The sequence below is a fragment of the Drosophila sechellia genome, chromosome 3L (assembly GCF_004382195.2).
Source record: "Drosophila sechellia strain sech25 chromosome 3L, ASM438219v1, whole genome shotgun sequence".
Taxonomy (NCBI): Eukaryota; Metazoa; Arthropoda; class Insecta; order Diptera; family Drosophilidae; genus Drosophila; species Drosophila sechellia.
This window is the reverse complement of record NC_045951.1, coordinates 9492936-9519922: the sequence shown is the minus strand read 5'-3', so window position 1 is coordinate 9519922 and position 26987 is coordinate 9492936. Positions and strand designations below refer to the sequence as shown.

Here is a 26987-nt window from a genome sequence, read left to right as displayed (position 1 = left end):
TTTTTGCACCTTTTGCCTGCACGGTGACTTCATACGGTTTGCCTTTTCCTGCATTGATAAGAAAGTGCTTTTTAATAGCCCTACACTCGGATATTTGTACACAAAGGGAAAAGGTGTATAGACTGCGGTGTCAAAGGGCGGATTTGATTGAATTTGATTGTGCATATGAAATGGCAATGGAGTTGCATTGTTCGGTGTCTTAGCTACTCGAATTTTGTAATTAAAAAGAGCAAGGATTTCCCTTATAAGGGAGTTTAATTGAAACATATATTTCGGTGCTTACTTATATGGCTTTATGGCTAATAGTAAGTATTTTCCTGAACGCATAAACAATGGTCTGTGAATCACAATTTATTCACTTTGTTTTTCTCTCAGCACCAGAAACTGTGGAGCTGAAAGCCCAGCTGGTTGGTTGGTTGGTAAGAGAGCGAGCTTTTCTAACGATCGCAGCTTTGTAGATTTAGATTCTTGGCTGCTCGGGTCTCGGTCTCGAGTCTTGTGCGTAGTCCGCAGTCAGTCGCTTTCGACGCTTTTGGCTATTAATAACAACAGCAAATATGACGCGACTCTCATGACTGGCAGTGTAGTTATGACCAGAAAAAAAGGGAAAAACTAATCGCAAAATTCAAGGTCGCGCTGTGAAGTAACAAAGAAAACCAACAGGTGGTAGTTAACTAATACTGTGCCAAAGTGTCAAATCAAGTGCCCCGCAATACTACAAAGTGCTCTCGAGAATTTCAATTTAATTACGAGCTCCACGGGCTCCAAAACACATATATGTATGTGTGCACAGCGATAAGATAAGGCAAAGGTGGGTCTGCGGGTGAAAAATGGCAATTTGCATGCCGAGACAAATCTGCGGCTGAAACTGACACTCTAACTAACCCAAAAACACACAGCGAAACTAAGCTATCGATGTACAAAAGTACACTGGAAATAGCGCGCGAATTCAGTATTTCCATTCAAACAGTGGGCTATTTTCTTATTTGTGAGGTAAATTTCTATTATAAGCGGAGTGGGTCAATGCAAAGATAAGCGAATGAAATTCCTCATCGATGCCCCATTTTTTTAGCTGTGCAGTTACCATTCACTTGAATACTTTCGTGTTCCTCTCGAATGGTGGTGCATGCATATTAGATATCTGGTAACAGATTCGAGCCACCACAAATCCGCACATGCTTCTTGTTGGCCCATGGGCCTGGGCGCAAAGTCAATGAGCGTGGCATAATTGTTTAAACAAGAACAACTGGCGGAGTGCTTCTGGGCATACAAATCGATTGCCATGGCAAATATCAAGCATACGAACCGTGCGCCCACTGCGCTAGCTTCCTGCTAATGCCAAAATGTGTGCAAAACGAATATAATGTATAATTAAAACTAATTTGATGACACTCACACTCGTCTCTCGAAAGACGAACTTAACCGGGCCCAAATGGCAGAAGGGGGATTCCTGCCAATTGCGTAATTATTATGTGCACAACACATATGGCTCGTTACACTGACGATGAGTTGTTGTATGTGCGTCGTCTTCGTCGCTCTGTGTTTATATAAAAAGAGTTTTTTAAGTACGCAAATTGACAAACAAACGCAGGCGAAGACGACGGCAAAGGCAACAATTTGCAATTACCGGGCCTCGAATTAAAGCCCATTGTACCACCAAAAAACCGAACCCCACCAACAACGCAATGAAATACAAACTGCACGCTCTGTTGATGGCTTTAATCGGGAGCGAGAGGACAGCAAAAGCTGTAAGCCATGTTAATAAAGACTAAATAATAATTAAGTGGCGAGCATTTTGGTTGCCTTGGATATGAGTGGAAATGCTCGAAATGCTTGAAATGGCCAAAATGCCCATTGCCAGACTGCATTTATGACCCGGTCACTTAATCACTGCATGCAAATAAGCCCAAGACGAACTTATCCTCAACTCTGTTCAACCCACAACTTCAACCCCCTACCAAAACACTCACCATAATCCCATCCAAAACTTTCCACCCACACCAACGACCTTGCCACATCACTTAAAGGCTTAAACCTTTGGCTTCTCATATTCAGTTCACGTATCGCCTTATTTCGAAAGTCTTTAGTCGCCTGCAGGCCATCTTCTACTCGCTGCTGATTCAAGTTTGCTCGAACAATTTTCGGTGAATATCAAATAAAGTCCAGCAGTCAGTTGCCAATGTCCGGTAATCAGTCCCCGAAATCTAAAGGCATAAAATCATATGCATATAGGAGCCAAGCTAATTATTAGCATACTAGCAGGCAATTTTCGAATGTGCAGAGAATTTAATTAATTTAAACGAAAGGCCTTCCAGCGTTTTACGCTCACGAAACATTCTGCAATAATATTTAATGATCGGTGACTGATTAGACTTCAGCATTGCATTTATTTAAATGAAACTGTGCACTACTATATATTTCTGGCTTAATTAAGATCATTTCAAATTTTTAAAAGAAAAATACTAAGTAATAAACACTTTTCTAGCCCTTTCCAATGTGGAACAATAAACTATCAAATTTTTCCAAACTCAAAACAAAATGTTCTTGGACATCAAAAATCGTAAATTAAATTAAATATTGATTATGAATTTGTTTAAATTTTTTAAAGTTTTTTGATTCCCTCTAGAATAGAATATAATTTATTGTTAAAAACCTTCGCCTTTCATTACTTTTTTTATAGCGAATGCATTGAGCGAAGAACGGATTGCGTCAATCCAACGAATTCAAGCCCATCGAGAATACTAGAATAATTGATCCCCCCTTGATTCTTTGTCATTAGTCCTTTGAGGCTCAGGATTCAGGACCAATCAATGTCAATTCCGCCCGATGTCATCCAGGTACAGCACAGTGGCTCAATAAATGTGCCCGGTGATTTCACTCATCTATGCAAAACAATCTTTTGCACGCAATTCATGCCGCCAAAGCCAGCCAGCTGCATTCAGCCGCCTTTCAAAGGCCAAAACCAGGCTAAAAAGTGTAGAGCAAGGGGGGCTGATGTTCGGCTGTAATTCATTCATATGCATTCACTATGTGGCACTCATCAACATTCGGTTCACACATGCTGGGGAATATGGGCTTCCGGATGGGGCCAGAACCAGATGTTGCCTAGCGCCCTGTTCTCCAAATTTTTCGAATCACTCGCTCCTGCTGCATTGCGCATACGCCGCGTGTGCAGCACGGGGTTTTTGAAAATTTCCAAAGGGGCAACGAATGGGGGCTCAGTGCCCTTCTTTCCCATTAATGTGCTTATTTCCCCACTTGCCGAACTATGGATTCCGCTTCTTTGGCAAGTTTTGCATTGGCAAACGCTTCCTTTGCTCCAACTCCTGTTGCATGCTCGCTGCGAAAATAATATTAAAATTTATGATGACAAACTTTCAACGCCAGCTGCAAAGATTTGCAAAGCCCGAAAAAAGAAATGAAAATAGAAAAAAAAAAGAAAAACGTAACGAAACGTAACCGACAGGCGCTAGCATAAAAAATACCAGAGCTTCTAGGATGCCCAAAAAATGCTACGACCAAACATACATTTTTTATTAATACATATTCCTATGCATATATGTATATATATATACATATATTTATGTGCGAGCTATATAGATGTATGCATGCATATATTTTCTACGTTTGACAATTCATGGGAGAGTATCGGTTTATATCGAGGCAAGCGGACGCTTTCAATATTCGCCCAGCTTTGAGCTTACTTTTTCCATTTCCCAGTGTCATTTTTGAAAAATTGATTTATGGCCAATAGTGAATGGGCAAAGGGGGGTTAAAAGGGGGCTGGGGTTGTTCGCAAAAAACCTATCAAGTGTCTACTGCCGCTCCTCCTTCGCTATGTTTGCTTTGGTTTCGGCCATACATTTTTCCGCTGAAGGCTTTTGAGCCATCGACAGCCGCAGCCAAAGTTGCTCAATAACCAAGCATATAGATCAGTTTTTAACAATCCACTGTCCCCTGGTATTGCTTTAAGTCATTTTCACTGCGTGCTTTTCTTTTTTTTTCCACTTGCTCGGTCGATAAATTGCTGAATTGTTCGTTTGGCGGTGAGCGTTGCATGCACAACTTTTTTGGTTCTTAAATAAAATGAAATAAATAAATTGTCTTTTCGATGAGAAAAGACGCAGCGAAACCATTTTAAGCATAACAATTTCCTTCGAATTTTCCAATTTTTAAACCAATTTTTCGGCATACATTTTGGCTTGAACTACGCTCCTGATTTCCATTGAAATGTTTGCCAGCAGACAAAATGAGCCGTCAATTAAAACGTTTCACACAAAAACTGGCGAAAACAAGAGTTGGCGGTCGCTCAAAAAAGGGTTGAATGAAAATTGCTCATTTTTGCGCATTTCAAATGGAAATTATTTCGCCTTCGCCGCTGTTGAATGCAAAATTGCCAGCTGGATTTTGCCTCCAATGCCGCAGACAGTTATAGTGTTTTACTGTAGTGCGTTGTAATTAAGCGTTGACTTGTTCAATTACCAAAATGCAATTGCTTTCGGCGGCAGAAAAGCCGCAAATGTCCGCGTGAATTGCCAGAAGTTTTACGGTGACCAGGAGGCCAACAGGACAAAAGGACGAATGGACGTCAGAACGACAGGACGAACTTCCTGAACGTATCTGGCACCTGTAGCGACTTGTATCCGCGTCAATTTGCATTAATGGCGTGGAAAAGGGGGCGGGCCGACAGGCGGGGCGTGGCAAAAAAGAGCGTTGCATGCTAAAATAAGTTGGCCTTCTTCTTGTTTGCCGCTGTCAGCGTTGCACAGAAAAAAGAAAGGAATAAAGAGAAAAGCAAGTTTTTGTTTGCATTAAAATTGTCAGCGGTGGCAACTTTGGTGAGGTTTCGTTTTAATCATGGCACAAAACTTTGCCCCCGCCAGCGGAACTTACTGGATAGAAGATCCTCCCTTTCTCTTCCCATTTGCAACGCATGTTGCCACCAAACATACCATTCCAAGTCCTTACACACTTTTACAAATTGGGTTTTAAGGAAGCGCCACAAAACAAAGGACATTTGGCGAATGTAAATAGTTTAATTCTTGCAATGTCCTTTGGCGTAATGCGTACTCAGTTTTTAATTAAATGAAAGGCTTAAATTTAAATTCTTTGACCCCTTCACTTCATTTTATTATAGTTTTTAGTACCACATCTCTTTGACACCAATAATTCTTAATTTTTTAAAGCAAAGCCGCACCTTAATCCCCGCCAAGGAGCTCGTAATCCCCTTTCTTGTGATCCACCACCATTCCACTCCGTGTATTTTTTCGTTGCCTGGTTGCACAATTAAAATGCATGGACCATTGCGAACCGAAGTGTTGTAAGCGAGCAGCTGTTGCATGCCACATCGATTCGAAATGGGCAATGGTTATGCTTATGCATGAGCCACGCCTGCTGGTGGGGCGAGCGGTGTGAGGAGTAGGGTAGGCGAAACCGATGGCACATCCGCAGGATATCCTTGCGACCCAGAAGGGAAAATGCCAACCCATTTGGCCAATCTTGGGCATTACTTGAGGTCGCTCGCTGCAGTCTATTTGGCCAACAATCGGAGTTATTTATGAGCATAATTACCTGCGCTGCAGCCATTTGCATATGCGTCCAATATCTTGTGGATCTCGTCTCGTCGGGATTTATCCCTCGCGCATACAAAATGTTGCATTAGGAGCGTAACCAAAACCAAAACAGTTACAAGCTAACAGCACCTGATTTTCCTTTTCCTTTGCCTTTGGCTTATTAAATGGAAGAGTAACAAGTGAAAACTCGCACAAAACAAACTGCAAAATTGCCTCATTATGTGAAAAGGCAGCAAATAAAAGTTGGCAGTTAGCACAAAAGAGCCACGTTGCTTTCAGTTGGTTGGGGTTGGAGGTGGGCGTTTTTGGCGGGGGAGGGAGGCGTGGCACTGAAAATTTATGCAGCACAAAGCCGTGGCAAATGTAAGTAAGCCAAACGACATAAGCAGGCATAAACACAGCTGGATCGACTAAAAATGTTGTAAAACACAGCAGATGGAATACTCTACCAAATGGAGATTTCGTAAAAAATATCTCTCTTTTTTCTTTTGAGTTCTTTTTTATGTTATTAGCTAACTTCACTTCAATTTTTCTATTCAGTAAAACCTTTTGTATTATAAGGTTTCATAAATTCTGTTTAAGTAAACAATAAACTTAAATTTACTTTGAGTAAATGCATTTAACATCCAAAAACATCGCTCTATATATACATATAAGTATGTCCCCCGGGTCACGTGATGATGATGATTGTTTTGGTCATGGATTTCTTAAAGAACTACTTTTATGACGAAGCCATAGAGGCGAAGTCCATTCGCACGTAAAATATATTTACCTACCAAATAAGCCCTGTCACTCAGATGGCATTGGCAAAATGCATTTCCTGCTTAAATTCATTATTGAACAAATGGTGTTATCGAGTGGTGGCGAAGCCGGCGACCTAGTGGATATGGCTCGAACCGGCGCGAAGGACCAAAGGCACAAAGGGCAGCCCCATTGAGTGCACCGACGCGTCGACGGCTCCCGGTGGGTGTAAATTTTGTTATGCGGCAAATACGCCATAAAGCTACGGAGCAGTAGCTCCAGGATGAGGACCAGGATAAACACGAGGAAGAGGATAACCAGGGGGTAGGGGGTTGGTGAGATCCCTGCTTGCAGCCCAGGTCTTCAGTTTTCCCAAAGGCTGCCTGCATTTGCGTGAATACGTATGCCTTTTCCCTCTGTTAACCGTCCCTATGTTTTACTCCCCTCATTCGCACAGTGCATTCGGAGGTATGAAAGAAGTTTGGGTCCGTGCCCGGATCCCGGATCCTGGGGTTCGTCCGTTCCCACTCGTCCGTGTTGTGCATGTGCGGCACTCTAATAAAATTTAATAAAAAACGTGCAGCGCGGCATAATGCAATGGCAATGGACTAGCCCAAGGGGTTTGGTGTTCGGGGCACCGGTTTGTTATTGGGTTTGGGGTTTCGTTGGGGCAGTTGTGGGGGGTGTTGTTTGGTGGCTTGGCGGTACAGGTGTATCATTACCAGCACGCCAACCGCAAGCCAGACAAGCTCACAGCATATCAATATGCCGTGCGGGGAGATTCTTATGACCAACCTACTCATTTGAATCTTCTCATGAACTCATTTCTATGTGGAAAAAAAACCAAGTCTTTTATTGAATTTTCATGCAATTTCATCCAATTCAATAGTATACCTTAAAGGAAAGATATTGTATCTAAAATATAACATAATAATAAACCTTTAAATCGTACACTTCAGAAACATAAAGGGTTTCTATTGATTTGATTGACATTTTACTTCAATCTTTGACCCATTTAAGCAAGAGCTATTGTTTTTCATTATTCAATTGTCAGTATGATAAGGAAATGACAGAAGTTATTACGACTTGAGAAGCCCCAAATCGCTGACGCATTTTGGTAATATTATGTTGTTATTTTTTCTTTTTGCAGTTCGAAGAGAAGGAGAATTTCGCGAAGCAGGAGGAGCACAAGACCACAAAAGATGCCATGGGCAAGTGTGTCTCCCGGCAGTCGGCTCCGCTCCACGAACTCGCATCCCCAGGCGCGCAGCATCATCAATCTGTATTGACAATCGCACTGTCCCACGAAGATTTGGCCCAGGCACACAAAATCTGGCAACGGTTGACAGGGAGTAATGAATACATTGCAGCCGGGCCAACCTCCCAGCAGGAGGAGGAACCCTTTTATTACACTATAAGCCGGCAAAGGCAACCGGAGCAGCAGCAACAGCGGGAGCAGGAGCTGGAGCAGGCCGTGTTGCACATCGAGTCCCTTTACAATGATGCCGCCATCGCCCCAGCGGAACCAGTGACATCAGCCAGCGAACCGGAGTACTCCACTTGCCAGGAATTCCTGCTGCACGAACTGCTGCAGGTCATCGAGGAGCATGCAGCCACCACCTCCGCGGCCAACCACATCCTGAATCAGTCCCGAATCAGGCCAGAACCTCAATTACCCGTCGAGAACAACGGCTGGCTGGCGTTGGTGAGTAATATTGATAAATGTTTACAACTCACTTGAGGCTTCTGGCGAAGCACCATCAATGAGTTGCGTGCTCCGGGCGGCAAAAGTTGATTCTGGCGAAAAGGTGGTGCCACCGATTGTGGGTCAACAATCTATTCTGCTGCCAGACTATTGTCAGTCTCGATAGCCATTGTTTCGGGACGAAAGTGAAATAGGATTGCTGTGGGATGTTCTAAAATAAACATAACGAAATCCAAACTCAAATGGTAGTGTAAAGAAAATATTCACTACTAAAAGTTTTGCTTAATATATAACTTTATCTACCTATTTTCTGACTAAACATGTAACAAACTCAATTATAAGGAGTCAGTACATTTTGTATGCATATATAAAACTCAATGTAATGAGGACATTTAGGTTTAACAACCCAAGGCCTCGATTCACTTTCTCGAAACACTTGCCACCGCCTTTCCCTTCGAATTTTTGGCTTACATATTCATATTCCTTTTCTCCCAAGGCTTATTACAAGGTAATTTAACATAAACAAGCTAGTAGGTGAGAGAGGAGGAAATGGCTGTCAGAAATGGCCCCCTCGCCACATATCATCTTTCATACTTAAACGAAGCACTTTATCCCTTCCTTCCCATCAGCAATTGACCTTAACCAAATTTTATTTTACTTCGCTAATGTCTCAGGGGGCTTATTACACCTGAATTTTACATGATTCACTAAATACACGTATGAAAGAAAGGAAAATCAAGCCTAAACAACATTGTCACAATTTAAAATATTAAATGTAAAGACATATTATCCTTATGCACTTAATTGATAACATGTGCTGTATTCAACGCTGTATTTACCATATTTGTTTACTGAAAAGGATTACTATTTAAGGTTAAATTATACCTTTTTCTAAAAAATTCTGAACGAGTTTTGTAATTGTTTTCTATGTTTAATATTTTAGGAATTGTAAAAGTGTCATTACAGTATCTCTTGTACATAAATTTTGGTTCTGTTCCCGACTAAGCACTATATCAGCCGCTAGGTGGCGCTATAGTAAACCACCCCCGATTTTCGACGATTTTCTGCGAACAGCCACTTGTTTTTCCTTTCTCCGCGCATGAGCGAACACTGGGAAACTCTCTCCGACTCTCTGTCTATTTTCCATTTTCACCCCCTGTGGTCAAGCTGAAAAGAGTATAACGACCAGACCCACCACAAGAACGTAGGGAAACCCAATTGCTCCGTGAGAATTTTCAGCTCGCCATTCAATTTTCCGTTTGCCGTGCTTTCGCAAGTGAAAATTCGTCGCCACTCTGCCGCAGCAGAAAAAACCTCAGCAAAACTATATAGAAAAAAAAAAACAGCAAAACTAACAACAAAATCAGGAAAACAATAGCAAATAGAAACGTGTCATTCAATTGCGAAAAACGTTTGCATAACGTGAGGCGTTGAAAAGTGCGAGCAATCTGCGAAAGATTTTTCCAGCAAACCGTTTGGATTTTCAAGGACCCCCGTGTGGGTGTACCACTGGCAGGTACTCGTTGTGTATCTGTGTGTGCGGATCAAGTGCAATTATAAATGGCGTAATGTGTGCGCCGTGGTGGCCGTGTCATGAACATAGCCGAACCAGTGCATCCTAGAGTGGACCTATACTGTACCAGGATCAAGACGACTCCGCGGGGGCGCAGCAAACGGACGGAGGCTCGCCGGAAAAGCGAGTTCCTTCGCCGACAACACGCAAAATGGATGAATGCGACAACCCAGTCGTCGTCTCACTAGGAAAACTCGCATCGCAGCAGCTGAACGAGGGGGTCGCCGAGCCGAGCGCGGAAAATTCGGATCAGGAGCAGGCACTTTGTGACTACAAAGAGCCGAACATCGATGATAAGGAAGCACTCCTCGAGCAGGACCTTCACAAATCATCAGTCGAGGAGGACGCAGCCAACGACGCGGAAGTCGAGGCAGTCATCATGGTACCGCAAGAAAATATACAATTTTGAATAGCCATTCGGAGATTAGTTATGTAGAAAAATTGGCTTTTTAGAAAAACACACACATCGCAATAATATCTCATAGATAGTTCCTTGTTTCGGATAAAGTATCTCGTTAAAGTTTCTTTCTGTCTTCGTATAACTATTGTGTTAAATTTGATTGCCAAGTTAAATTAAGTGAATCCTACGTAAATTCTCGTATTTCTCGATACAAGCCATTCAAATACATCTCGTATATAGGCTACCATATTGATAATAATCATGATTCCATGAAAAGTATCTCGCAGATATGTAGTTATTGTTCGTAGAACCGAGTGACTCATGTAGTTAGCTAATAGTTGTGTATGCTATTGTGTGTTATCTCTTGTTAGGGAAGTCCTCGAGGCTCCTTTGTTTCCATGTGCCTCTCATCTGTGCTGACCCGATTTGCAAATGTGTTTCGCTTTCATCCTAATCGCTTTTCCTCTAACCCCTTTGCCTCCTCCATTTTTTCCGTGTTCCCAGGGACAGGCGGAGAGCAAGAAGCAGGGCAGCAAGTCGGGTCGCCGCCAGCACAATGGCAACGGAAATAGTAATGGCAATCCCACGGAGGCGATGGAACAGAATCAGACGGTGCACACCAAAGGCACCGCCATGTCCTTTGGCTTCCGCAAAAAGCTCAATGGGACGCCCAAGAAGTTCAAGAAACTCCTGGAAGGCGGCGACAAAAGCGCAACTCGCACAGACACAAAGGATGACAACGGAAATGCAGGTGGGTGGCGTGCACCATTTTCTTGGTAATAATAATTGCACATATTACTAACCGGGTGGTTAAATACCATTGTGACTTAGCCACCCTTATTTTATAAAAGAGCATTTGGTTTATTTTCTCTAATTGGGGAAAGTGTAGAAGCTAAGGCCTTGTTAAATGACAAAAAAAAGCGACCAAGCATTATGTCTTTTTAATTTGGCGACAATTTGGACAATTTAACAATGGGTTGACATGCCAACAATTCATCGGAATCGTCTCCTTTCTACTCCTCTTCCTTGCACCAGCTGTTCCCATTCACTTCGAGAAAGTAGGCGCCGCCGCTGTCCAGAAAGCTGGGACTTTGGCGACAGGTGCGGCCGGCGGACGTTTCGGTTATCGTGGGGCGGTGCCACGCCCCTCCTCTGCAGGCTTCACTGCGCCCAGTGAAGATTCCGAATCGGAATCGATGGCCAATGCCCAGAACAATATCAACAACAACAATAACAATAATAATGGACGTGGAGCGGAGAATGGTCCGGTGTTGGTGAGCAATTGTGAGTATCTGCTGGTTGCAAAAATAAAATAGAACTTTCATCCAATCAAATACGAAACTACATTCGATTTTTCCGCAGTGAAACGCCGCTCCAAGAGCGCACACGCCGGACGATCCGGCGATGGGGAGCCCAAAATAGCCCAGCCCAAGACGCTGACGTTCAACCTGAATCAGAACACCACCATCGAGTACCAGCGGCGTCAGTTCTTCGGCGAGATCGCGGACGAAACGTCGGGTTCCGGATCCGGATCGGGAACGGGATCGAGAGCCATGCAGCCGAGATATAACTACAACAACCTGGCCAGCATGCATGCCAATGTCATGTGAGTAACCCGGATACAGGATATACCTCATATATTCGAATGATTCTAGAAAACAAAAAAAAAGTAACTGGAAGCCTATGTAAGGAGAATAAACCAATTTTCTGTACTTTTCCAGAGTTCGCCCCACACCGCGACCCACTCCAGCCAGCTATGCCAAGTTCACCCTGCAGACAGTGAGCCTGCCCAGGCCGGAGTACCCGGTGGCCATCAGTTTGACAGCCACCACACCAACCACGCCCAGCAGCAGTGTGCAGTCACCCGTGCCCGCCCATTCGACAGGTGCCAGGGCCAAGGACATTTCGACCAGTTCCAGGCAACATCCTTTGACTTCAGTCCATGTCCAACCACAGTCGCGTCATCTTGACCAGAAGAGCGTGAAGCAGCTAACGAATAACTCCACGCGACGAGGATTCTCGGGAAGCAGGGAGATTAGCGCCGATTCTGGGATAGCCAGCATGGACATGGCTTTGGACAGCAGTTCGGGCAGCTCGGTGGGTTCCAAGCGGAGTCGAAGCAGGCCAAGAAACCTGAAGATGGTGATGAGTGGACGGCACACTTTTGAGGTGCGCGATGCGGATGATCCGCCATCCAGTGAGTCCAACTCGTTTGTGGAACCGTTGGCATTGCCAAAGTTACCCACTGATGGCAGTCAGAGTATTCCACTGCCATTACTGGGCTTGGTGCGATCCAATACGGTGTTGAGTCGGGAGTCTTACGAGCGACGTCAGGCGGAAACTCCAGGTTCCCAGGATCAGCAGGAATCGGAAAAACCCAAGACCAGCGGCTCCGATGAAAGCGAGAGTGTGGATGAAGAGAAACTTTACTTGGATTCGTCCACCTCCGAAAAGAGTGCCAAACATCAGAGCCAATCGTCAGTGGCCTCCACTTGGCGTCACCAGGCGGGTGAATCTCTGGCCGCCCAGGATTGCAGCAGCATGAGCATGAGCATCAGTAGCGACACCCATGCCCCCGAAAATCCACGCGATAATGACAAGGAGGAGGACATGTCCTTGGGCCTGGATGAGATCAGTCTGATCAACACTGACATGCAGTTTAGCACAATCTGTAAGTGTTTCGTTTGGTTCTTGGCTTTATTTTTGAATAACCTTTAATCCTTACCAGCTTCAATGACGGAAACTCCACCCAAAGTGGGTCAGGAGTCCCTGCTCAATCTCCACCTGGTGGACAATCGGGAGGCAGGCACCTCGCGTCCGCGCTCCTTCAACAATGCTCTTAATGAATCCAAGTTTGCCGAGCTGGCTCTGGCCAGTAGTAGTTGCCTCCTGTTGGATGATGAGACATCGCCCACAGATAGTTTGGTCAGCAGCACCGAGGATTCCGAGGAGGCGGGTGGCAAGTTGCAAAAGCACAAGCTCAATGAGGAGCGTCAGCAGAAGGATATCGATGACATCGACATAGATGATATTTCACCGGTTCTAGAACTGGATCTGGATCCTCCAGGTGGACGAAGTCCCATTTCACCCGGCACTCCCACTCATGCATCTCATTCCCTTTCTTTGGGTTCGGATTGTGGAAATCTCATAGATGATGAGATTGCCGATCAGCCAGCTCTGCTGTGCAACAGTGAGGCCCATGAGGTGGCCACCGATACGCCCACATTGATGGAAACCCTCACCCACACGCAAACAGGATCCCTGAGATCCTTGAAGAGTCAGTCGAAGGCACGTACCGCTTTGCAGCAGGCCATCGAGTTGAGTTTGCGGACTCCGGCAGCGGTGCGAAAGGCAGTTATGGATCGAGCCGAATCCTTGGATACTCTATCGCCCTGCGAATCCATTTGCTCCGATGACCTGATGATGGACTTCGATATGAACAGCAGCGTGGACTCCATCGATCACATGGCCAATTCAACGGGACGCAGTCGCAGTGGCTCGGATCTTCACAAGATTGGTGGTCAGGAAATCGATCCCATGCAGGCGGAAACTGAGGCGGAACTTCTATCCGAGTTGGAGCGCAGGGGCAGTGATGTGATGAAGGAGCTCAATACTTTGCTGCGAGGAAGGAGGCAGCGCGGAGGACCAAGGGAGAGGATTAGGTGAGTTCTGACTTAAGTTTAATAGCTAGAATGGTTCTATATTGGGATTACTTCATTAATCAAGGAGTAATCAAACCTAAAGTGCATCTTAAAATGTTCGAAGTGAACCATTTCGAGAAATGGGTCAAAAAGGTCGAGAGTTTATACCATATAATATATATTTCAAATGACCTCTCGTAACTCAGTATCTGAACTACAAATTGACCTGAAAATGTGGTTTCACGCTCTCAGAAACCAATCCTGCCACACCGAATTTCTATCTGATAAAAGCATTTCAGTTTTTTGGAATAATTTCCATTTTCCCCTGCCTATGCAAAGCTAATTGAATTGGCTGCATCGGGTCAGAAATGCGCTGGCGGTATCGCTTTGAATTGCCTTTGATTTGGTTTTATTAGCTCTTCAGTTGGCAGTTGGCCAGCGAATGTTGGAATATTATTAAGTGCATTTTCCCGGTAGTTCCCCCTCCTCCCCTCCCAACACAATTTCACTCGAGGTGCTGCAAATCAATCAGCAGCCTCTCCCCTTTTTTAGCGCAGGTTGCCTCTCTCTTTTTGGCTGCCCGACAAATTTCCGCCGGCCGGTAAGTGATTACTCAAGTTAGCCCTAGAAAGGCAGAGATATACGACTAACTTCGAAGTAGCACATAAATTAAATCAAAATTAAAAGAAATCTTAAAAATAGTTTCAAATTTTACAATAACTTTTTTCGTTTTAAATTCCATTAAATCAATTAAATAAATATGCAAGTATATAAGTAGAAACTTCCTACACTTTTAAAAATATAGTAACCATTAAATCACCTGCTCCAACCTGGTGTTAATGTAATTTAACATGCAAATCCAGAAACATTCAACCATTGATTTAACGACCAAAACAAACAGAGAGCGAATCCGACGTGTTTGCCTGTTTGTCTACTCGGATGTGTTTGCCAAAAGGGCACTCTGGGGTTAATCAAATGCAATTTACTTTGGCCAGCTCACAGCTTTGGCATGGCACGCCCTTATCCCCCCTTCCCCCCTTGGGGACTGCCCCCTTTTATTTTAAGGGTAAATGGAAATCGAAATGGAAATTGAAATTAGCCCAAAATTAGACAGACATCAGTGGGAAAAAGGACAGGTTGGAACTCACAGGTTCGCCTTTATGTTTGCTGAAGTTGCCAAAGGTTACGCTGCTCCGTTGGCGTCTCCATCATCCCACTCGACATTCCCATTGCAGTTTCCGTACCGTTGTTGGTTCCAATTGCCGTGTTTTAGCGCCGGCTACCAGAAAGAGAAGGGGCTATCCATTGGGGCATGTTTATGGGCCAAAAAGTGCTGCAGCCAGCAACTGCAACAACTGCAACTCTTCGTGGGCCTGGTGCATTCTGGGCGAAGCCAAAGACGCGACCAAACGGCAACGGCACTTGGCATTTCCAATTGTCTATGCCTCCCCCCCATCACCACATTCCCATTTCACTGCACTGGCAAAATATTAAATCTATTAAAATATAAATATTGTTGCATGCACGAAGCATTAATACATACATTAATACATTGTATGCATACCTTCTATACCACGCACAACTTTTTCTTTTAATATTTTTCTTCTATTTAATTTTCTTCTCTTAATAATCCAAAGTTAGTTAAGTTAGTTTAAACTATATGTCAATGTCTAAGATTGTTTTCAATTCAAAGCTAAACGAATCAGCTATTTTTAGTTCAAAGAGCTATTGTTAACTTTTTGTTCTCCGTGTGGCGTTCCCGTCTCCATCTATGCGAGCTCCAGACTGGGTCTTGGCTTTCTGGCCAAATCGTGGTCGTAGTTAAGATAACATTTTGACTTTGGCCAGAGACTTGATGGCGAGTGCCGCATTCTTTTGTCATGGCAACGAACCAGCGCAACAGTCACAACAGCAAACAGCAAAAAACAGCAATTCCAGCAACAACAACCGGCAACGGCACGACATCCACATCGATGGAGTTGTTTTCTGGCTCTAACCAAAAGTTGGGAAAAACTTTATTGCTAGGAAAAATCAATTGTCTGGCTAAAAGGCTGGTTAATATGTATATGTGTGTATGTGGTATGTGAACCTGTTTCGCAGCCAACAGCCAAATAACTGCAAAACGCCGCTGGCCATGGCTAAATGTGTGGCTGCGGTTTAACCTGTCACTCGATGGATCCAATAGATGCGCCTGCGTCGGGACATTGGCTTTCCTTTTACTTCAGTCTCCAGCCGACATTAGAAGGCCAATTTCGAAGTAGCCAGCTGCAGATACTTGCAGATAAAAAAAAAAAAACAACAAACCAATCACATGCAAAACCGCACTTGTGGATTAACCTTGAGACTGGCTTAGCCGCTTGGCCAGTGCATGAGTCATTACCTCCATCGCCTGCTCCCTGCCCTTCCAGCATCCAAGAAAGTGCTGAATAAGCCCACTCAATCTGAGTTATTATGGCCTCTCAGTCAATCCGCTCACGCGGATGCAACAAGAGCCCCATTGTGATCCCCAATCTAGAGATACCGGGCGCATAAATATTATGGCTGCTGATGCCGCTGTTGCTCTGCCTCCTTCCTTTCTTTCTACATTTTTCATTCAGCTAACATCGTCTAACGGCTGTGCCACACACTCTAAGAACATTAACAAAAGCGGCCCATACCCACACGGTCAACTCTTTCGGCCCACCAGCAACATTCTTAACACTCGCTCATGTTGCTATTGCAGGCGGCGATGTTGCTAATATTGCTAGTTGATGTTGCTGGTGCTGTTGTTGCTGGCGGAAACGGTGGGAAAACGGAACATTGGTAACAACAGCTAACAATTACAGTGGGGTTCATAACAGAAATGTTATTGATTGTTAAAGTTTGCAAGAAGTTCCGATTAATTAATTGATTTATGTTTCCATATCAAAATAAATAACGTAAAATAAGAAGAAATTAAAAGTAAATAGCCTTAGAAAGATTTAGTAACTAAAAGCTCAATTTGTATTTGTCTTTAATTGCTAAGATCAGGAAACTCTTGGTTGCGACTTCCTCTTTAGCCCCTTGAGTTATTTTCCTTTTAAGGAAGTAACGTACTTTGGCTGACATGAAATCTTTCAGCCCACTGTCGCGTTCCATTGCCATATAATACCACTCCATTGCCACTTGAGCGGTGGCTCCAACTTCGATTTCGGCTCCAGTATTAAACAAGATCTCAAAGCGTGCGGTTCGGTGCGGTTTATGAGTACTGTGCGGCCAGCTGTGCGAAATAATAAATTATATTCGTAATCCCATATCATTCCATCAGCAATATCGGTTTGAAAAAGCGCCGCCAATAAAGGCAATTGTAAATTGGTAAATTGTGCAAGAGCCGTTGTTCAAAAAGCGCGTGGGAGTTATTGCGTAGACCCATTTAATTGCGTTGTTAATAACCGAAACAAAACCAAAAATCCAAAAAAAAAAAAGGCTATAATAACCAAAAGCAAGAGCCAGTGACCGCAGGCAGTCGTCGCCTCGAGTGATACGCACTGTTGCCTCTTCCATGCCACAGATACATCTACTGCCTACCCATCCAAAGCTACAGACTCGGATACAGATACAGATTCAGCTGCAGATTCAGATACATATAGGCGGTCCAACGCCGACGCCAGCGAAAAACAACCAGCATTCATAACAAAAGACACGCCGCGGGCACAAGTGTCAATGAAACGAGCGTTTTGCCTGGGATACTTTTGGCATTTGGCCTAGACCCGCAGATTCGAGTGAGTAAAAAAGAGGTACGGTGGAGCTCCGATATCATGACCCTAAATAAACAAAGTATTTCCTAGTAATGGAAAAGTTCTACTGAATTGTCACCTATATTTTATTATTATTATTATCTACCAGTAGATAACAATATCAATATGTGTAGTGAGTATGATGGTTTCAGTTACTGTATTTCAACTGTCGCTGAGAACCGAAGTATGTACAATAAGTATTAACGAATGTGGCAGGGCTAACAATGGCATACAGAAGCTACCAAAAGCCCAGAAACCTTAGCCAAGTGGTAGCCAAAGTGGGTGATGATTTCCGCTGTTAGCTTTGCGTAATTCGATATGCAACCAGGGGGCAAAAAAAAAAAGTAAAACAAAAACTGTAGGGAAGGGGTAGGCCCAACACAATGGGGCTAAAAAAGTGTGTCACATGCAAATGCAGGCAACGTTTGGAAAATCTTTTGGAATTTGATGCCATAAAAGTAACAATTACAGATATCAGGCACATAAAGAAGAAAAAAAGGGGGCAAGATGCGGGGTTTCGGGGGTCGAGGTGCCCCCTTTTCTGTCTTTCCAGCCACTTCAAGTTCAGTTGCATTTGCGACGCGTTCAGGTTTTGGTTACGGATACGAGTACGGGTTCCCATCTCCATCGCATCGCATCGTCATCGCCATGCATAATTCAACAGAATGTTTGCCACACAAACTACGGACATAACATACCATCGAGTGCAAATACAGATACAGATAACTCGGCTGCTGCTCCAGCCTACCATCCTATCTACCTGTCTGCCTCGAAAGTGCTCCCCAACTCCAAATTCCCCAGTCCCAAACACACACTCTGGGCATATCCCCATCTTAACCATCGTTGATCATCATCCTCGACTCACACACTTGAAAAAAATAACTAGAATTGTTATACTAAGAACAACAGGGGATTCAATAACATTGAACATCTTGAAGATAATGCATTCAAGTTCATAGTTTGAAGACTTGGGAAAAACAGATGCTGTATTTAAGAAAGTTCTATTACCCAAAAGTATTGTCATTAGAATAAATTTGATCAGCAGTATTGACCTTTTAAAGAGGGCATACGTGAGTTAAACTTTCAAAAATAGACGAACTGTCCTTAACTGATCTTAAATGGTAATCTTCCAACCAAGATCTAGTATTTCTCTGCGTGGAGAACGGAGAACCCTGCGCAGATACACACCGGATTCTCATCAGAGGCGGTCGTGTGAGAATGTTGGTTATTTCTTTATTTTTTATGGCCATTACCATTACTTGCGTGGATGGCAGCTCGCGCCCTCCCTCTTCAGGCCTCTAATGAAGCTGCCTTTCCATTTCCACTTCCCCTTCCTATGTGTATGTACGTATATAAGGATGGGTACCATACCATACCATACCATACCATACCATACCATCTATGTGCAGCTCCAAAAGGTCTGCGACTCTATGACAAATGACGTTTTGCCGCACAAATTGATAAGTACCGTTGGGAAGTGAAGTTCGAGTAGTGCATGTCAACGCCTCAGCTCCGTGGATCGCTTTATGACTATGATTATGATTACTTGTCATTGTTGGATGTCGACTGTTAACTGATGCAGCTAGCCAAGTGAGCCAACTGAGCCAAGTTAGCCATGTTAGCCAAGCGACAGTTGCCGTTGGCAGTGGCGCGTGTGCAGCCACAAATGAGGCACATTTGTAATAAATGTGTAGAAAGGTAGCTGAAAAGCAGGTGCGTAGCCATGGGGCTATTTTCAGGGGTTCGCTGCTCAGTTCTGTGGAAGACCTTATCGCCAGAAAAGAGAATTATGTGCTTAAATATTCAGCACGTAATGTTATTAAGTAGTATACGAAAAGCTATCTAGATCTTATTTACAAATTTCGTGGTAAGTGAGTTACTTCAACATTCACATGTATTTAAGAGCTATCAAAGGTACTATATAATTATCTTACGTTTTATTTATAGCTTTAATTGCTAGTCTAATTTTTATATTTACCAGCAAACTTCCTTGGATTGAATATTCCAGCATTGGCAATATCTCCAAATGAATCAGTTGATTAATGGTCTATATATATCGTTACCCCCTTCACTGCTCCCCTGTTGTTATTTCCTTATATGAACATACATATAACTCCATTTGCTGCACTTGTTGCAATGACAGGCATTTTGTCGTCTGACAATCGGTTTGTTTTTACTTTATTTTTTTTTGTTTAGAGTTCGAAATATCCGGCAGTGCCGTCTGTGGAGTTTTGCTGAATTGAGTTGTGCAAAGTACTCGTATTGTTTTGATTTCGGTGAATCTCTTCAGACCTCAATTCTGCATTCATATTCATATTCATACTCGTAGTACAAAAACCGCATAAAGTTGGCGTGCAAAACTCACAAAACATGTGGAATTTAGTGGCTGGTGTGTGTGGGATTTTGGAAAGTGTATTTTGTGTGTTTTATGATTTGGACATAATGTACACTTTAATTGCTTTTTTGTTTGGAAACACACGAGTGAGTTCATTTGAACTCTTGCTTGATTTTGCAAATGTACCGAAACTGTTTATTAACTACAACAGCTATTGGCATTTAAAGTGTTTTTAATTTACGCAAACTAATGGCATTAGGCCAATAAGCAATTGTGGTTGAACTAATAAATAAAAGTCATAAAACTTAGTTAGAATATGTGTATAAATCGGTTTCCTTTCAATTAGATAGTATTTGATATAGTATCTTACCTGATGCAATTCAAAACCATCGCAGCGGGAAATTTGCTTTTAATTAAAATGAAAAAGTGCTGAGAGCCTTCATAAAAAATGCCGACAAACTCCATCATCTAGCGGTGAAAATAGAAGGGCTCCACGGAACAATAAAAGATGCTTTCGTACTTTCATCGCCGCTCTAGATGAGCTGAAAATTGTTCACAGTCCATTTCGTGCGATTCGCGATCATCTTAATGTGGCCATAAACAAAGTTCACCGATTCAAAATATTCAAATTGCGCTGTGCCAGTTCCCTGGGGGCCAATTACTCTTGGATCTTCAGTTAGCCACGTGAACTCGGCTAATTAAGTTAGTGCAAACGAAAGTCTCACAGATTCCGTGGGATGCTCATATTAATTTTTATTGTCGTAATGGATCCACCAAACTAATATATAGTTATAATTGCTGGTTTTAAAGGCAGTATAGCTATTAACCTTCTCACATACTCGTACAAGCGTTTATAATCGAATGAGCTAACCAATTTTGAATGATTTTTCCTTTTGTTTGGCTTTTTGTTACCGTTTTCAACAGTTTGTTTAAATTATGCCGTGAAACTTTTGAAACTGCGCATGTGTAAGAGCTGCCCACCATCCCCCCTTTGCCCCCCCCCCCCCCCCTGCACTTTTTGGGCGTCTGCAACACGCAACAGTTGACTTTCACCAGCTGAAAGGCAGACGCGTCTGTGGATTTATTTCCAGCATTCATGTCGTGCAGGTTACCTCGCCACCTGACCCCCAATCCCCCATTCCCCCCTGCCCATCCCAGCGATCCAAACCATCTTAATGACCCATTGACAACTGTGGAGCCGAGCATTACTCCTTGGGCCAGGCCCTAATCAATGGCATTTCACTTTCATTGCGACCGCGTTAATTGAAGCTGGCTAAATAATTGCAAAACTCACCCCCAAGACTGATCTTACACTTGACAAATTAATTGCTAACAAAGCATTTAATTAAATAAATGTTACCAATTCTATACAATTCTATACATTACAATATTAATTACATGAAAAGTTTTAGAAGTTTGCTTCATTTGAAAACTAAGCCACAAGTTCTATTATATATATAGCATTTGATTTATCGAACTATATACCGACTTTGCCAAGTGTATTGGGGTCTGGTCTACAAACTCTCCACACAGCTGTTGGTGGTCTGCGCATGTCGCGATTGTGTCATTCCCGCAGAGCAACAACATGGGGCACTAGAATCCAAAGATATTCGATTTGTCAGCTTGGACGATGTCGGAGGCGGATTCCGCCAGCAAGTGCTCGCCCAGTGGAGTGCGAAGGGTTCGGACGGATCTGAAGACGTCGGAGAATCGATTCCTGGGCAGCCAGCAGCGGACCAGCTCACCCATGACCATCAAGCAGCGACACATCCACTACCACTATGCCACCTTTATGGCCAGCAGTGCGCCGCAGGCCCACGAAACATATCACAGGCACTCTATTGGATACTACCTATAAATAATTACTATGATATTGGTTTTACTGCTCAATTAATTAATAATGATGATACTTTTTTTCAGCGCCCAATTGCCTGCGCGTGCCACCAGATTGCTGAACCGCTCACGTCTGCAGGACCAACAGCTCGCCGGCAACGATTCGGATAACAGCTTGAGGTCATCCCACAGCGGCGGAGCTTCGGCGGCGGCCAGGAAGCGCAGCACGGCCAACTCAAGGACCTCGTCGGGCTCCACGGCCAGCCTGCCCCGTCAGCGTCACCTGCAGCAGCAGCATCTGGGATTGGGTGGCGGAGCAGGAGGTGGAGGTGGAGGTGGTGGAGCCACTGCGTCCGGTACATCCACCCAGAGGTGCGGGGGAGAGCTGCACAGCTCGTCGGACGATCTAATGTTGTATGACAAGTCCTTCCGCAATGCGATGATCCAGGATGTGCTGCAGTTCAAGAAGCAGCTGCTCCGACTGCGGCGAATACTCCAGGAGGTATGTTGGGGCTATATATAAACATTATGTATGATTAAATTGCTAAACAAATGGGGAGAAACAATAAACTTCACTCAACATGATAACAGAAAATCTGAAAATAATGCCAGTATGTCTCAATAACTTTCAAATGTTAATTTTAAACATAAGTTTATGCGTTCTTTTTCAAAATTTATATCTAAGATTTATTAAAAATCTGTTCAATGAGCCATAATTATTTTAGTAAATTTCAATTGTTCCTGAATTTATGTAAATATAGATAACATCTTTATCTTTCAATCTTTTCTTACTTCATGTAGATATTATAATTCAATCTTTCCCGACTTCCTGTAGAAACAGATAACATCTTTAAGTTATTATATCTAAATTACTTAGCTTAGGTACATTCATAGTTTTTCCTTTAAATTGCACTTTTCTTTTCCGCACATTTCCATGGCACACCCATCATAATCATCCACACTCACCATTCACTTGCACACCAAAGCCCCAAAAGGAGCCAGATTTTGATTTGAAGCTGGTACGTCGCTGACTCCATTTAGTTGTGCCCAAGGCAATATTTGCGTGGGAGGATTAGTGATGAGTGGAAAGTAACCTACTGGTTTTCATTGCCTCTCCCCAGACGGAAACGCTCAATCCCTTCGAGAACGACAACGTCCAGCTGTTCGCCGCCTGCGGATTGGATAGCAAGCAGCTGAATGACATCGATCTGGCCAGCCTGACCTCGTCCACGACGGAGGATCCGCTCCAGGAGCTATCGGATCTACGTAGACAGGTGGTTTACCTTCAGGTATTTGCACGTTTTTTGCATTTCGTTTGCTCGTTAAGCCGGGGGAACACGAAAACTGGGTCTCACAAATCGATCCGATCCAATTCGATCCGATGGATATCGATACGATTCGAAGCAGGACAAGAATTTTCTATCGCATTTTTACTATCTCGCTGTTGTTCTTTAATCTTTATTACATACACGGAATCTTACTCCGTGTAGCATGTTAAATACCCAATCATGAGAATACTATAACCATGCTTATTGTATATCTATCTTCAAATACAACATATACATTTTATATAAATACAGTCATAGTTTCGTGTTGATATTGCACTTTTACTTGATACCGAACACAGATCATACAAAAATCCTATAAATGAAAAGATCTTTCTTTCTTAGTATCAAAGGAGCAGAAGATTTAAATATTTAATCTGCTCCTTTGAATAGTACACTCCTTTATATACATTGTTAATAGCTGTTTAGTTTAACTATATGCTTTGATTCAGACAAAAAAATTGGCTTCTGAGTAAACCAAAAGAAGAAGCTCTTACATAAACTAATCAAAGCATGACAGTCTTCAAAGCCAAAAACTAAGCCAAGTTAGCATTTTGCCAACCTGCATATACATATATATATATATAGATATGATTTTCACACTCTCTGGCTTAGATACGTATAACCACTAGTGACCTTTCATGGCTCGCTCCACAAGAGTGAACTGACATTTACTGATCTCTGCCTCTCCATCTTACCTCCCAATCCAATTCCCCTGTCCAATCGCCTGCTCATCCAGGGTCAAGTGGACGATCGTGATCGCACCATTCGCCTGCAGCGCGATCTCATCGAGCAACTGGAGGCCGAGAAGAGGCAGAAGGCTTCGCATGGACCTGGATCTGGCGGGGATCAGGCCAAGGAGCTCATCAGCATGGCCACCCAAACGGAGCGGGTAAGTTTGGCCAACGCCACCGTGTAATATATACATACATATCATATGTGTTTGCACAACATTGACTAACCGAAGGCTATCGTCAATTGCAATTACAATTACGAATACAATTTCAACTTCAATTTCAATTCCAATTCCGATTCCACTTTCACAGACACGACCACTTGCCATTGGTGCGGAGGGTTTGTCCAGGTAGGCAAACTTTCATGTTTCAATTTCGATTTCGGCCATATATGTACTTACTGCATTATTTACCTGTTTCGCTATTATTTCGTTACTGCATTTTATTGTGTTTCGGTCATTTGGTGTAATACTTGTAATTTTTGGGGGCTTTTCATCAACCGCAGCTGCTTGGCCGCAAACTAACAAAACTAATACAAAACGCTGCCGCCTGTTGCAGCTCGTTAATGTTGCAAGTGCACTTGGGGAAAAGTTGAAAGAAGTTAAATAACATCTTGTTATTACAAAGTAAACAAAAGAAAGTAATATTTAATAATGTTAACTTTAAATGGGATAAGCAGCGCAGCAACATATGTTGATAAATCTTAAAACTGTTAACTATAAATGTGCAACAATCTACAAGCTGTCAATGCAAAAGATACTTCTTTTATTTTATTTCCAGTAAATTGATATTTCATTCTATTAACTTAAATATATTTATTTTTATTTTTGAATAAGTTAAAATCAATTAAGTTTGATTTTTTGCGTGTAGTTGCTGCTGTTCAGTTGGTGTTGCAAGTTGCAAGCTGCCGTTGCTAGTTGCTGCTGGAATCGGTTTCGGCTGGCTTCACGCTCCGCTGGCATGCAAATCAGTTGGCCACTTTTTGCGGCTCTTGACGTTAATGGCAGCAAATTGCAATTGGAGCAGTCTAATTAGGGCCGATTCTGCAGTAGCTGCAGCTGAAAGCTGCAAATCTTCAACATCGAACGTGGCAGCAACAGGAGGCGGTATTACCATTTTGTTCAACTCTAACTAACAATAGACCAGATCTCGCCCCGATTAACCCATCTGAAAAATTCTTTCTTTCCCACTCGCAATGCTCCCATGGAATTTACAAACATATACACTGAAACAAACACCTTTTTCCACTCTAACCATTCCGCTATTTAGACTACAATTTGGGGAGCAACAGGTACTATTTTGTGATTTCATCCTAGCCATCATTGTGCTGTGTGCCATCAATCTTATATGTATACTACACCTAAGCTACAACTGTATAGATAATTGTAATTCGTGCACTTGAGAAACTAACCCAATGCCCAAAAGCATCCACTAACTACCATCAAATGATACCCAACTAAGCTTTAATCTATCTAAGATAACCGAGTTACTAAGCTTAGCTTTAAGAACGTTACTAATTTGTCACTGAAAATTTAACACTGTTTGTGAAACGTTTTAATTGCATGCGGCAATTAAATAGAGTCCCAAGGTAATGCAAACTAAAAAATAAATAAACCACACGTCGAGAAGATGGGTTGGGTCGAAAGAAAAATGTAACCTCGATGATTCAGATGAGTCATGAATCATAATGAATCATGAATCATAAGTAAGCACAGTTGTTACCCCAAAACGGGATTTTGTGTAAATATAAGCCAATGCAGTCTAGAATATATTTAAAATTCCAATTAAAAAGTTGAAATAAAAAACAACCTGTTAGCAACTATATCTTTTAGTAAATCCAAGTACAGATATTTCTAAATATTAAAATAAAACTTGTTTTAAAATTTGTAGAAAATTAAAAGCAGTTTAAATAGGTTTCCTTCCCATCTTCTCAACATTACTAATTTTTTTTGGCATGGAAAAAAGGCTAATGGTTCCTCTCTAGAAAGTAAACTATTATCCTGGAACTGCCCACTAATCCCCATCTCTCTGTCCGCAGAAGTAAGCCCGAATATACCAGTTATACCACGCACTTTCCGATGCTCCACTTGCACGATTCCACGCTGGCAGCCACCACGATAATCCGTCATCACCAGAGCAACCACCACCAGCATGAGCAGCTCCAGCAGCAGCAGCAGCCGGAGAAATCCTGTCCAGCTCTTAGCCAGACCCGCCGGCACACCATTATCTCCACCACGCTGACCAACTACAATCAGCAGCTGGCGGCGGCATTTCCCGATGCCACGCGACGCTCCTCCATCGGCTGGGATACCACAGCGACCACGCCAACGCCGCATGGCAACGCCTCCAAGCCGGTGAGGATTACGCTGATCGGCGAGGCACTGCCGCTGCAGAGCAAGTCATCAACCGGTTCGCTATGCTCGTCATCATCATCGTCGTCGTCCAACTCATCATCAACATCCTTGTTGGCCCAAAATGCCAATGTGGTCAAGATGCGCTATCCCAATGGCTGTCAGAGTGTCAAGAACGGATCGAGTGCCCATTATCAGCCGTTGTACAACAGCAACAAGATGACAAGCCCAACCGTAACTATAGTCTGATTTGGATACCAGTTTTCAGTTTACAGTTATCGAACCCACAACTAATTTGTCTTCTGACTGGCGCTCCACATGGAAGCACAGAATTCATAATTGTGAAAATAGACCTAGTACAAGATCTTAATTATTGTAAGCGCCAATGTATTTGCATCTTAGCCAAGAGAAGAGCCCCGGAAAAGCAGTTTAGTAAAATATTTTCGTATTAAGCATACGTACTTTAAATATCTCCATATAAGTAATATGTGTATGTCCATTGCTTCAATATAATGTTAAACTTAAATTTAATCGTCTTTCTGCTGGCTTAGTTTTGGCTTCCAAATGAAACTTTGTTAGCCAGATAAACATACATTTAATAACCGCCAATCTGAGCATTTTCAAGAGCCTCCAAACGGAATAATACCCATTAGCACAAGGGCTATATACTCTTTGCATATGTATAATCTAAAGTAGATCCTAGTTAATTTTCCATTGTTACTTGTTTTTGCCTAAGTTTTAGTCTAAGCTAGTGAGTTTTTCTTGTTTCAATATTCCCATAATTTGTACAATATGTCTAATATGTCCAATCTCGCTAAAGAGGAGCAACATTGATAAGAGCAAAACAGAATATTTTTTCTCCAAGAGCACAATAATGGTCAAGTAATAACCGATATTATATAACGCATACTGTATGTAAACCACTATTAAAGTTATAGAATGTACCTATCAATAGAGAAAGATAAACTAGCGTGTGTGCGTGTGTTTGTGTTTGATTTGGAGGCATTTCACAGCTGTTGAG

The 26987-nt window shown here is 42.8% G+C and overlaps 1 protein-coding gene across 10 annotated transcripts; it reads left to right on the top strand.

Annotated features, from left to right (window-relative positions):
- Positions 1–513: 513 nt before the first annotated feature.
- Positions 514–26936, top strand: LOC6605097 (serine-rich adhesin for platelets). 10 transcript variants are annotated; one of them, XM_032717297.1, is made up of 14 exons: positions 515–811; positions 7465–8019; positions 10497–10743; positions 11028–11276; positions 11355–11598; positions 11714–12663; positions 12721–13654; positions 21644–22058; positions 22678–22845; positions 23621–23773; positions 23928–23965; positions 24885–24906; positions 25195–25203; positions 25654–25747. In XM_032717297.1, the coding sequence occupies exons 2-14, from the start codon at positions 7522–7524 to the stop codon at positions 25657–25659; spliced, it is 3933 nt and encodes a 1310-aa protein (XP_032573188.1). In that variant the 5' UTR covers positions 515–811; positions 7465–7521; the 3' UTR covers positions 25660–25747. The 10 variants fall into 10 exon arrangements, with proteins under 10 accessions (XP_032573191.1, XP_032573188.1, XP_032573189.1 ...); XM_032717298.1 differs by lacking the exon at positions 25195–25203; XM_002029902.2 differs by lacking the exons at positions 515–811; positions 7465–8019 and adding an exon at positions 9112–9974 and having other exon boundaries at positions 22678–22830.
- Positions 26937–26987: the final 51 nt, after the last annotated feature.

What these genes read in the sequence shown, in the direction of transcription:
- LOC6605097 (XM_032717294.1), top strand. Translation starts at nt 7,522, where the DNA reads ATGGGCAAGTGTGTCTCCCGGCAGTCGGCTCCGCTCCACGAACTCGCA. An exon ending in AGCATGCATGCCAATGTCAT is followed by an intron (nt 11,599 to 11,713) that starts GTGAGTAACCCG and finishes GTACTTTTCCAG; the next exon opens with AGTTCGCCCCACACCGCGAC. An exon ending in TGGCCACCCAAACGGAGCGG is followed by an intron (nt 23,774 to 23,927) that starts GTAAGTTTGGCC and finishes CCACTTTCACAG; the next exon opens with ACACGACCACTTGCCATTGG.